Consider the following 12346-nt stretch of genomic DNA (forward strand, 5'->3'; position numbering starts at 1 on the left):
TTGATATTTTCAAATATGTATCATATTTGTGTATTTTATATAAATACAGCATATTTCTTCAGGGCTGATTTAATGATATCTGTTGTTGAAGCTGTTTGATGAATTGGAAGTGTGGTACTGGTACAGTGTATTTAAGGTTTGTGTATCATTAGAAATACATATTCTTTGAAAATGAAATGTGAAGATGATTGTTGTACATGATTTATTCTGTATTTTTAAGAATCTAAGAAACCTTCAAGTTGGCATTCATGCTACCATAAACTTACATTTGTCCATGATTTAGATACACAGGAAAGCTACAGATTCTATTGTGACTGTGCTACATTGTTGTATTCATTTTCAATTAATTTGATTTACCAATGTATAGGTCTCCCTTGTGTCTGTTCCATGCATTGACTGAAACTTCGTTTAATTTTTCATGAAACAAGACTCTTTAAAAGTGAATAAATATGGCCTTCTTTTGTGTCATTACAGTTGATTGGCTGCTACGATTACCAGGAGAGAACGAAAATCCGGGCAGCCATAAGGGATTTGCAGGATCCAAGTAACAGTGGAATCAAGACCTACTCCTTCAACCAGAAATACAGACGTAAATCCGGATCTGGTTCTTCTCCGTCAAACTCTCCACTCCTCTTGCCAAATTCTCCCCTGCTGTCACCTAAAGATTTCTCCTGGCCAAAATCTCCGCTCTCATCACCTAAGAATTTCTCTTCATCGAGATCCCCACTTTCGTCACCTAAGAGTATCTCTTCATCGAGATCCCCACTTCCATCTCCTAAGAGTTTCTCTTCGTTGAGATCCCCACTTCCATCTCCTAAGAATATTTCTTCGTCAAGATCGTCTATTCCTTCTCCTAAGAGTTTCTCTTCGTTGAGATCCCCACTTCCATCACCTAAGAATATCCCTTCATCAAAATCTCCACTGTCATCACCAAAGAATTTCTCTTCACGACTTTTCCAAGACAGGAAAACTGATCAAACCTTACCCAAGACAAACTCCAAATCCTCTGTGGGTAAAGATGATGTAGCAAAAAAGGAAAGGAAGTTATCATGGAGGGAAGCTTTAAAAGATGTCATTGAACGTCAGACAAAGCGGAATTTGATCCGGAGAGAGAGGATGTCAAGTGGTTCTTCAGACGGTGGAGGTTCCAGAGGTGCAGATAATGTATTTGAGTCCAGTCAAGTCAGCAAAACATTTAAAAGTTACCTGTTTGCTGGAAATATAAGCTGCCCAAAGAGGGAAGGAGATCTGTTACATAGTGAGAGTAACTTACGAAAAAAGTTTCGACTAAAATCTGATGGTTCCGATTCTGAGTCTGACAAAAAGGATGTGAGTCTTACGGCCAGTGTGTACAACAACAGATGGTCTCACCTGAAATCTGATGAGTCTCACAACAACTTCAGTCCTAGAAATTCACAGTCATCTGCAAAAAGTTTACAGGAAACAAGTTCAGCTCCAGTTAAGAGATTGAGACTAAAGTCGGATGGAACGCCACCGAATTCTCCTCCACATAATATGAATGTAACATACCACAAATCAGACGACAGTTTATCCATGATGTCGTATTCAAGCCGAGCTACTTCCTGTAAGAGTGTTGATTCTGGATACAGTTCAGCATCTGGCCGATCCCAAACAGACAAAGATGAGTCTGATGGGCAAAATGCCTGCAGGGAGTTACAAGGTGAGGATAGCTCGATATAAATCACCTGAAACTCATCATGAGGAACCAACGAAGTATATCAGTAAAACAGTATGGCGTTCATCTCTCCATGAAAGCAATGAGGATTCGGTGTTTAGGAAGGATGCCAGTCCATCTGAGTATGGCAGCAAAAAGCCACCCCGGTCTCAGAGAAAAATATTTCGTATGAAGTCTGACGAAAACTTGTTGGATGAACCAGTTGAAAATAAGAAAACTTCAAAGGAACAAAATGGTGAAATAACTCTAAGCAGAGATGTGCGTGTTTCTCCAACTGAACGGAAAATGATGCGTGTGAAATCGGAGAGCAACCTGTTGACTCCTTTAACAACTCGTACAGTAAATAGGGCATCACTACTGGACAAAGAACAAGATCAAGCTCCATTATTCTTGAGGCGGGCAGAGAAAAACTCCAAGATCACAGATGCAAGGTATGGATTTACACGTAATTCGCGGAATGCGGATTACATGGACACTGAGAATGGCTACAATGACACTGGTGGTAGTATGAAGGTCAAGGTCAGAGATTCCAGTCCCTCTGGGTTGAGTTTAAAACTTGACAGATCCATATCATCTCCTGGCAATAGTCAGCCAGATAGTCCGTCACGTCTTAGACTCCAGGAAAGGATGCGGCGCCGTGTTTCTGAATCAGATGTTTTACGAGATATTGAGACATCTTCTCTAGTCATTGATGTTGATAGAAATTTCAGTTCAGCACTGGAAGTAGAGACAGCAATTGAGAACTTGCAGGACCAGGTAAGAAATATTGGTGGGAGAATATGGTATACTATTGTAGGTTCATATTGATGTAAAACGAATGATCTCAAGTGGTCTGATGTCATTCTATTGAGATGGGGATACATAGACCATTTCTGTAGTATCTTTTTGGATGAAATTTGAAATTAATTACATAAAATGTAAATAGAAATGATGAAAAAAAACCCCGAAACTTATGTGTCGCTTATAGATTCATTAAAAGATAAGGGATATAGAGCTATATTGAGCCAATCACAAACTCGAATCACAATTGTGTTATAGCTCTTAGTGTTTGCTTGGGGTTACTTTTTACTTTCAGGTCAATATCTAAGATAGTATTATAAAAAGACATTAGTCTCTTCACAAATATGTTGTCTATTTACTTTTTACTGGTTTCCCACCAAGCAACACATACTTCTTTTGAATTTTTGTGATTTTATAGAAAATGTTTGTTTCATTTCATTAATTTATTGCTTAGAACATGTTACACTCTGATGGTTACCTCTGTGATTTTTTTTTTAAATTCAAAGTTCATTTTTGAGATATTGCGATGCAGCTTCATTATAAACATGAACAGTTTTAAAATTATACCTAAAGTTTGTTAGGTGTTAACCTAAAGATATGTAAACATTGAAACACTTTGGTCACCTTGATATTGTAGTTTCTTTTGGGTAGTTTACATAATTTAAGCAGTTTATAGATTAAATCTGTTCAAATATTTAAAGAATGGAATCAATTTTCAAACAATTACTACATTGTTGAATGTCTAATGTTAAAAGGCCTGCAGTATTTTAATCAACTGGAACCCATATGTTTACATTACTCAGCTGCCCTTTACGTACTCTAATGCCAAAATACAGAACTTGTAACCAGGTAATGTCTCACATAGACATCAGGTGCACTTTACTGTTGTGTGCTTCGCTTGTAATGAATATAACTTCATCAGAAGGTATGGGCTTCAGTTTGGTAATATATTCTAAGTTATACGTCTGTTATGGTGGAGTCAGTACCCTGTCCTACTGTAACAGGTAGGTTGGAATATGTAAATCTATTTAGAATAAGATTCCATTGATGTGAGGTGCCTATGTGGAGTTATACCATTTTGACTTCGGTGTCTGTCATAACCTTTGATTCACCTGTCTTCAGGTTTGTCTTTAAATGATATACTTACAAAACCAAAAGGACTATCTATGGTCAGGCTAATTGGCTTGCTAGTCTCATCAATTAATTTTGAATTAAATTACTTTAAACAACCCAACAGTGGATGTTCAAATTTTCAAGTGACACCATACCATGTTATGTAGAAAAGATCGAGATCAAATATGTTAAAACAGTCAAATGATTGAATTTGACTTGCTGCTTGAGGAAGTAAAGAGAGTGAACATTCAGTTTTTAATATGAGTGAAAACTTTCAGCATTAAATGTTATTTTCTGAATTATATAATAACAAGGCAGTGATACAGACAATTTGAGCCTTTATCTGAGCCTCTATTTGATACAGCTTGTAAAAATCTTTTCAAATCTAAAACTGAACAGTAATTACAATAATATTCAAACTTTATTAGAAGCTCTTACCTGAGTTATTATTACCTATGGTGGTTAGGGAGATCTCATAAATCTAGTTCAGTGTATCACCGGGTCAGATCACCGATATCAAGGTCAGATTTCTGATTAGTTTCAAGGTCATTGACTTTTTATTTCTGTTTGTATTCATTGATGTTTGTCCTGTTGTAGCTGAAGCTATGTACAGACTTCTCAGAGAGGAGAAAGATACGAGCTGCGGTACGGAAGCTGAGAGAGAGGAAACAAGGTAGGTAACTCTAGTGAAATCATGTTACATCTACATGCAATTGATCCTTAGGTGATTGCAGAGTGAAGCAGTCGGGAGAATTTGAATAAAATCATGCAAAAAAATGGGTTTATATATAGAAATTGAGCATCTACAATTAACATCTTGGGTAGCGGATGAAGGCACTGACATAGGAGTATTGACCTTCAATAGTCATCACTCTCATTAACATCAGGTTGTGTATAGACCAGTTTAACAAAAAATATCCACATCGGTCATATGATGTATTGTCAGCAAGATCGTAGGGTGAACAAATCAACATGCTGATATGCTGGTTTAAGAACCTGTTTGGGTAATAAATATTCGAGATGGATTTGGAGAATCAGTCATAAATCCTTCTATAGTTTTCAGATTGACTTCTGTATGCTCCTTCAACAAGCAGGCAATATACCTTAATTATCAACATTAATGTTCGGCTCAATTTCTATCCGAATTATTTTTTCTTCATTTAAAACACATGCCCATATAATTCCACAGAATGCTGTCTAGTAATTGGTGTATGGTGATTTGTCACTTAAATTCACTTGATGCTATCAGATCCATTTTTTCGCAACACAATCCTTTACACATTGGACATTGTGGCACTGTGTTTTATTGTATCATAGTAATTACTAGATCCCGTTGGATGATGATCTTCACGGTTCTTGAACAGTTTTTGTGATGACATATTTTTACCTTACAATTTATTCATATAGACAAACCTGGTGTCAGTTTTACACTCCCAAGTCCCCTTAGGCTAGATATAACCTACCACTCTGTCATTTTAAACAATTACATGAGAAATTGGGAAAATCAAGTTAAAAAGTACCCCATGAAGTGAGTCCATATACAGCAATAATTTCACATGAATAATTTGTTTGCCGGTGAATTCTATCTGATGAGAGGGTACAAAGTGTAGCACAAATAGATGATAAAGCTACAGAAATATCCGGTTTCTCAAATAATGTAACATTTGTGTAGAGTGACGCGAAATATTTGGCCACTTATTTCCGAATGACCTTCTCAGCACTGATATATATAAAGTTACTGTATCACTTTCTCTACAGGTGAAATATTCACAGGTGTGGTTAGACTTTTATATAAAACTTCTGAAATAGGAAATAAATGAGATTTTGACCTGTGGCTGGCCATCGGCTTAAGGGTGTTGTATAATGATGGTATTGTTGGGATACGGATGTTTACGGAAACTGGATACAAAATGTTTCCATGTGGAAATAAAAATGAAGACTGGAATAATTTTCTACTTTAAAATGATTTAAAATGTAGAAAAAATGTCCAACAAAATAAAAACAGTTACAATAAAATCTTTTGTGAAAGTGATGTGCAATCAGGAATTGTAGCATGGACAGCCTAGCTTCTGATATATTTACTCCTACATTGCTTGTTACTATGGAAACAGAAATTGAGTGATTTAAGGGAGAATCTATATTGCTTACAAAATGAATGGTAGCGTACATCAAAGAAAGTCGGTGACGCTTTGCTGGTGACCTTTCTGTTTGTCCATTTTTTTTTTATAAAATCAAGGAAATATTTATACTTTATTTATTTTACAAAATATATCAAAAGGTTTTATGAATATTATCACTTTTGTTCGACTGGCTTGAAGCAGGTGTCCCAACATTTTCATTTGATGACCATAGTGACCATCATAGTGTAGCAATGGGTGCCATCTTCCCAACCATTGCTTAAAAGTTTGAACATTTTGTAGTGTTATGATGCAATACTAATTAAACATTACTGACAAAAAGTTCCTATAAAAAACAAAACTGTTAATTTCTAAGGATGATTTTATTAGCTTGAAAATTAATGAATTTGTATATAAAGTTGATCAAAACTTTTATCTGAATTTGGTAGGGAAAGATAAATGGAAAGCGTATGGTTTGTAGGAATCAGGGTTGAGGAACTACTGGCTGGCATACAAATGAGTTGTGTAGTGAAATGATGGAGGTTTTAGTTTACAACGGAATAGAATTGAGTCGTGTAGTGAGATCGTCGGGGTTCTGCCTGTATAGAAATTGAATTGAGTCGTGTTAAAAGTGAGCTTGTTGAGATACATTAAGACTTACCTACAGACGTCACATATATATTATGAAATCATAAATAAGGATTTATGGTAGATCCTAAATTTGCATTTTAATATGTTTTTAGACAAATCAAAGAAAAGAATTTCAAAAGACATTTTTTATGAATATTTCACGGATTAGACATGGCTTTTGGTTTGTATTACAATAAGAGGTAAATAAACCTTAAGTCCTATCATAGGAAAATTTACATTTAACGTGGGGCTCTATCTCGGTAGGGGAGATTTGACGACCTATTTACATTCTTATCCATCAGAAATGGATCGAAGATGTTTGTAATCTACACACATTGATTTCTTTAAGATCAGTATAGCGTACTAAGTCCCCTGTCTAATACAAATTTATTCTTGATATCATGGCTTCCTGTAATTTATTCCGACTTTTGTGGCCTGTTGAAAACGTGCTTTTTACTACGGTACAGTATGCCGCGCAGGTTTTCTATGACCAGCTTACAGTTGGGAAACTGAGCATAGCAAGGAATGAAACATGTTAAACAAGCCTTAAAATATTCAGTTTACTTGATATTGTGTAGACTTTATGAACTTGTGGGGGTATACAAAGAGATATGTACTTGATGTGTATTTATAAAATAACATGTGTTTGAATTTCCTTTATGATATGAATACTAGGTCACTGTGGCTGATTGACATATTTATGGATACTTATATCATTATCACAAAACATTATCAAGGTCAGTGTGTACATACCAGTTACATGGATCAAAGATCTTAGAATAAGGCCGAACAAAAACCATACAAACCAGTGTCATGTGACATTGAATGTTGGCTTCAGTGAGACGTTCAGATAAAGAGTACATCAGCATTAGTTTGAACTTTAAAGACAAATTCTACTTTGTTCTACATGTACATCTATAACAAGGTAAATTAAAAAAATATATAATAATGAGTAGAGTTACTTCCCCTGTCCAGATATTCATCTATCATATAACATAATTAGTAAAGTATACTGCTGGCAATGTATATGTCCGGAGATTAATTGCTGCAGTTTCTTTATTTCTTTTAATTATATATTTGTTTTTATGTACTGAGAATCGGATAACAATGACATTCAAATATAACTCTAGTTCTATCTCAAAATTGATAAAACAAGGTGTTAAAAACAAGATATAGGTTCTCATGGAGACCCTTGAAAATTACAAAGATAGATAAAGACCAGGCACTCCAGTAGAGTAAGCATCTTCTGCTTCCTCGATGACACCTTCCATGCAAATCAAAGTCAAATCATGTCAAGTCCTCAAAATGAGAACCAGGTAGTGACAACGGAACCAACAGGTGTATCAACAATCATCAGAAATTTTAAACAGATCTAAGTATGTTTAGTTACAACTAGAAAAGGACTTAAAACTTGACAGACAGTGATACTGCAGGTCCATTGTAAAATGGTGTACTTACTTTACATGATAGTAATTACCTTCACATACACAGTGTACACTAGCTGTAGGGAAAGTCTTTCAAACTTAGAGGTTCTAACTTTTGTTCTGATCTTATACAAGTAAAAGGTAACATTAAATTTCAGGGTCACCATTATAGTGTAAAGTTTAAGATTCCGTGTAAAGTATAAATGTCAGGGTCACCATTATAGTGTAAAGTTTAAGATTCCGTGTAATCAAAATGCTTTGAGAAAAGGAATGAGGTGTTATTGCAGTATTTTTACATAATTTTCTGGTTTACTGTAATACATTTTTTAATATTTCAATTTGTACTCAAGTTGGACTCAATGAAACTACCAAACTTAATCGGTTTCATTTGCTCATGAATTTGACCAGATTAACACTGATCAGTGCGTAAATCCTTCCACGGAACGATTTCACTTTTTCTACATTGTTGTTATAAACATAGAATAATTATTAAAATTATCAAATTTATAATGTATTCTTGTATTTTATGAAAGACCAGATATGCTAAATACTTCTATTTTGACAAAATAATGCTGTTTTTAATCCTAATATTGCGGACTATTTTACTCGACCGACTCGACATGCACAATCCGGAACTCCTCGGGCTTTTCCCCATTTGGACTTGCACAAGCTTCGAGACATTAATATCTAGACCGACTTTTTTATTCGAAAAAAAAAACAATTGAAATATAAGGATTGAATCTTGATTTGGTCGACTTCATGGGGTCATGAATTGAGTTGCTCTTGAGACAAATTTAATGAACTGCGAACATGGGGTCATGAATTGAGTTGCTCTTGAGACAAATTCAACATGAACTGCTTCGCAGTTCATTAAATTTGTCTCAAGAGCAACTCAATTCATGACCCCATGAAATCGACCAAATCAAGATTCAATCCTTAAATGTTTAAGCAAAGTATTTCAAATATACATACCGTAACAGCCAGTGCAAGCACCATTGAGACCCAGATTATTGTAATCATTTCATCTGAGAAATTAAATGCCATGTAAACTGACCCAAATTTAAGTTTTATACTTGGTAACCTGCAGGGTTTGATGCAGTTCCTTGAGCAAGGTCAAGGGCAGGAGAGATCACTTTCTTCTACAGGTATCATGTGAACATTCACCGAGTAAACATCTATATTTAATCATGGTACAGATTCCAATCATTACGGCAAGGCTCTCAGTTTCAATGATTAGAGAATAGAATAAAATTTGCAATAGCTATGCATATAAAACACATTTACAAAGATTTATTACTGTTGACTGAATGTTGACAGTTATTTCTCTGTGAAATCTACCTAGTCACAGGTAAGTCATTCTACTTAACGAGAAATCAACATTTAACCAGGTGTGGAATTTATGGCTGAGTAATAAAGTCATGGGTCTCTATTGGAAATTTAAGTCTGTATTGGAAACATAAGTATGGCTATAGGTTGTTACAGTTATATATCCATCAACCCTGGAAGTGGTGAATGGCATCTCATCAAGGATATTTAACCTTACGAGAATACCAGCATCAGCTGTAACCATGTTTTAATGTACTATAACTGTCATCAATGTTCTATTTGACATCAGTGCTCTACACAACAAATTTCATTTTGATGGATTTTAAACAGATTGGGATATTTTGTTTCCTTTTCAACTTATCCACATATTCACAGAAGTGGATATATTTGTTGTCACCAGTTTTTGATGAGAGGAACATATCATCTCTTTACTACACGTGTTCCTGAGTGATTTTCCATCCGTGAATCAAAGAAGATTCACTGTAAGTAATTTTACCATATAGTTTCTATGAGAGCTTATCTAAATAAAGAATCTAGTTTGAAATTTTGTATTATTTCAGACAATCTTACAAAAAATGTAAAAGATTTTCTGTAAGAACTATGAAAATAAATAATTTAGTCTGAAATATTTGTATTATTGCAGACAATCTACAAAAAGTGTAAAAGACAGATTTTCTGTAAGAACTAGTGTAAATAAAGTACATATACGCTTATGTATTTTCACACACCCACCAGAAAAAGTATTTGTAGGAATTTGAGATGTATCTGGGTAGAATATTGGACACTGTAAGTGTTGCTTTCCTCTGATTACTGCCCACAGAGACAGATACCTGACCCATCAATACAGTCACAGGATGGACATTGTCACATGTATAACATCTCAGGATTGTTTATTTCATTCATGCTTGGTGATGAAAGCCGTGGTTCTAAGAGTACCACCCATCCCCCAGTGTTAACCTTCTCCTCTTTTGTCCGGGGTGATTTAAAGTCGCTGGCCTGTTAAATTGACTATAATATGATTACATTTAAAATGTAATCCTTGCCCAAAGTATCTCGGTGATACCCTAATATCCCGCCCAGTTCGTCCCTCTTTTGTCCAGCCTAGGTATATAAGAAGCTATTGGCTGACCAATGGGAGAGATGAGAGAGGACTTCAGTGCCTCAATGTTGTGGTAGCTGTCCTACAATCTTACACCTTCTTTACCAGGATTATTTACGGAGTTAAGGTCCATTTGGTAAAGGTGAGACTTGTTTTGTAAGTCAATACTGTAGAAATGAAGATTTGGTTTGATGGTCAGTCTAAACTTCCAGAAACATGTTCTAAAAATCTTTGCTGAGTCTACAAGTGGATGAAATTAAGATTGATGTTGACAGCCAATATGTTTAAAACTTTCTTTATTAAACTAAGGTTGATAATCATAACATTAAACTAAGGTTGATAATCATAACATTAAACTAAGGTTGATAATCATAACATTAAACTAAGATTGATAATCATAATATTAAACTAAGGTTGATAATCATAACATTAAACTAAGATTGATAATCATAATATTAAACTAAGGTTGATAATCATAATATTAAACTATGGTTGATAATCATAATATTAAACTATGGTTGATAATCATAACATTAAACTAAGGTTGATAATCATAAGTCTTCAGTTAGTACATATCATTCATCCTATTATACAAATACATATGTATATCAAAGAGAAAGCAAGAGAATGGAAGACAACAAAATATTCATTATATGGTAGAATAGCTCAGTACTGTAAAGCAGAATGAAACTAAGGTTTTACGATTAATGAGTATATTTCTAAACAACCACCAAATAATGAGTATATTTCTAAACAACCACCAAATAATGAGTATATTTCTAAACAACCACCAAATAATGAGTATATTTCTAAACAACCACCAAATAATGAGTATATTTCTAAACAACCACCAAATAATGAGTATATTTCTAAACAACCACCAAATAATGAGTATATTTCTAAACAACCAAACTGCATGTTTTGTGCATTAAGTTATTTCCTGGTAAAATTAACTACTATAGCTATTTTCACTGACATACACTGAAGGAGTGCAAGAAACCTTGATGATTTTGTTTAGAGGACTTCTAATTGTAGGACTGTGATCAGTACAATACTGGCAGCTGGTTATTGCTTCTTATATGACCTTTGTAATCAAAATTCTAGCTAAATGTCAAACAAGTTTACTTGAATTCCTTAAACAAATGACAAAGTAACAGATGCTGTAGTCCTCAGCTTAAATGTGAGAAGACAACTTGTCATCAGGTACATAATTTGTTATAATTTGTTGATATTTTGTTGCCATATTGAGGACAGTAAAACATATCATCTATCAATTTTATTACAGCAATCATCACTTAGTCAGTCCTCTGTTAAAACATCTAACACCTCGTTTTACTTTCTGTTCAGAGTATCCTTACAGAATCGTTGAGGTTTATTACCCACTGTCTACTGTAGATGTATATAATTATCTATTTAACCTCGTGCAGTTCAGTAAAAAGTGTCTCTATAGTGACAGGTGGCGCCCCCTGTGGTCTACTTAAGTTATTACATAGCTATAACAATAAAATAGGTGATGGGTGATTATGTAATTATTCACACTTATAAGAACCTGGAATGATAATGTCACATCCGAGTTGTACCAATAAACCATATCTTACACTTTCTTATTGATAATCTGTGTAAAACGCTGCTTGCAATTTTTAGGTTATCCGAGTCAAAATCTCCTGATGACCTATTACAAGGCCTTTTGTCCACTGTCGTCCAATAACTTTTTCTTGCGAACACGATAACTGGAGTAAATATGAACAAATTTTCATGAAACTTGGTATACACCATTATATCAATAAGATCTCGGATGACTCCCACCGTAGGGCCGATTCAACTGTACCTTACAGTTATGGCCCTTTGTAGTTTTATTGCCATTGGATCTTGTGAACACAATAACTTGATGAATATGAACAGATTTTCATGAAATTCAAATGAATTACCTTGGCCTACTTTCAAGGTCAGAGGGATCAAATATGTAAAATGTAAAATCTTAGTTTAAAAGCAAAAATTGTCTATCAGTAGACATATATATGTCAGAACTTAGGTGAACAATAAAGCCCATGGGCCTCCTGTTTTTTTTGTTTTTTTTTTAAATTTTTAATTTAAAAAAAAAAAATTTTTTTTTTGGGGGGGGGGGGGGGGGGGGGGGGGGGAGGCGGGGATATTAGTTATG

At 34.6% G+C, this 12346-nt stretch overlaps 1 protein-coding gene across 1 annotated transcript in view; it reads left to right on the forward strand.

The window, feature by feature from the left end:
* Nucleotides 1–1116: 1116 nt before the first annotated feature.
* Nucleotides 1117–12346, forward strand: part of LOC117332319 (muscle M-line assembly protein unc-89-like) — a 135288-nt gene continuing 124058 nt past the window's right edge. Inside the window, 3 exon segments of the mRNA XM_033891204.1 lie at nt 1117–1521; nt 1616–2452; nt 4187–4262. Of these exon segments, the coding sequence (XP_033747095.1) occupies nt 1117–1521; nt 1616–2452; nt 4187–4262 (1318 nt within the window).

This window comes from Pecten maximus, chromosome 8 (genome assembly GCF_902652985.1).
Source record: "Pecten maximus chromosome 8, xPecMax1.1, whole genome shotgun sequence".
Taxonomy (NCBI): Eukaryota; Metazoa; Mollusca; class Bivalvia; order Pectinida; family Pectinidae; genus Pecten; species Pecten maximus.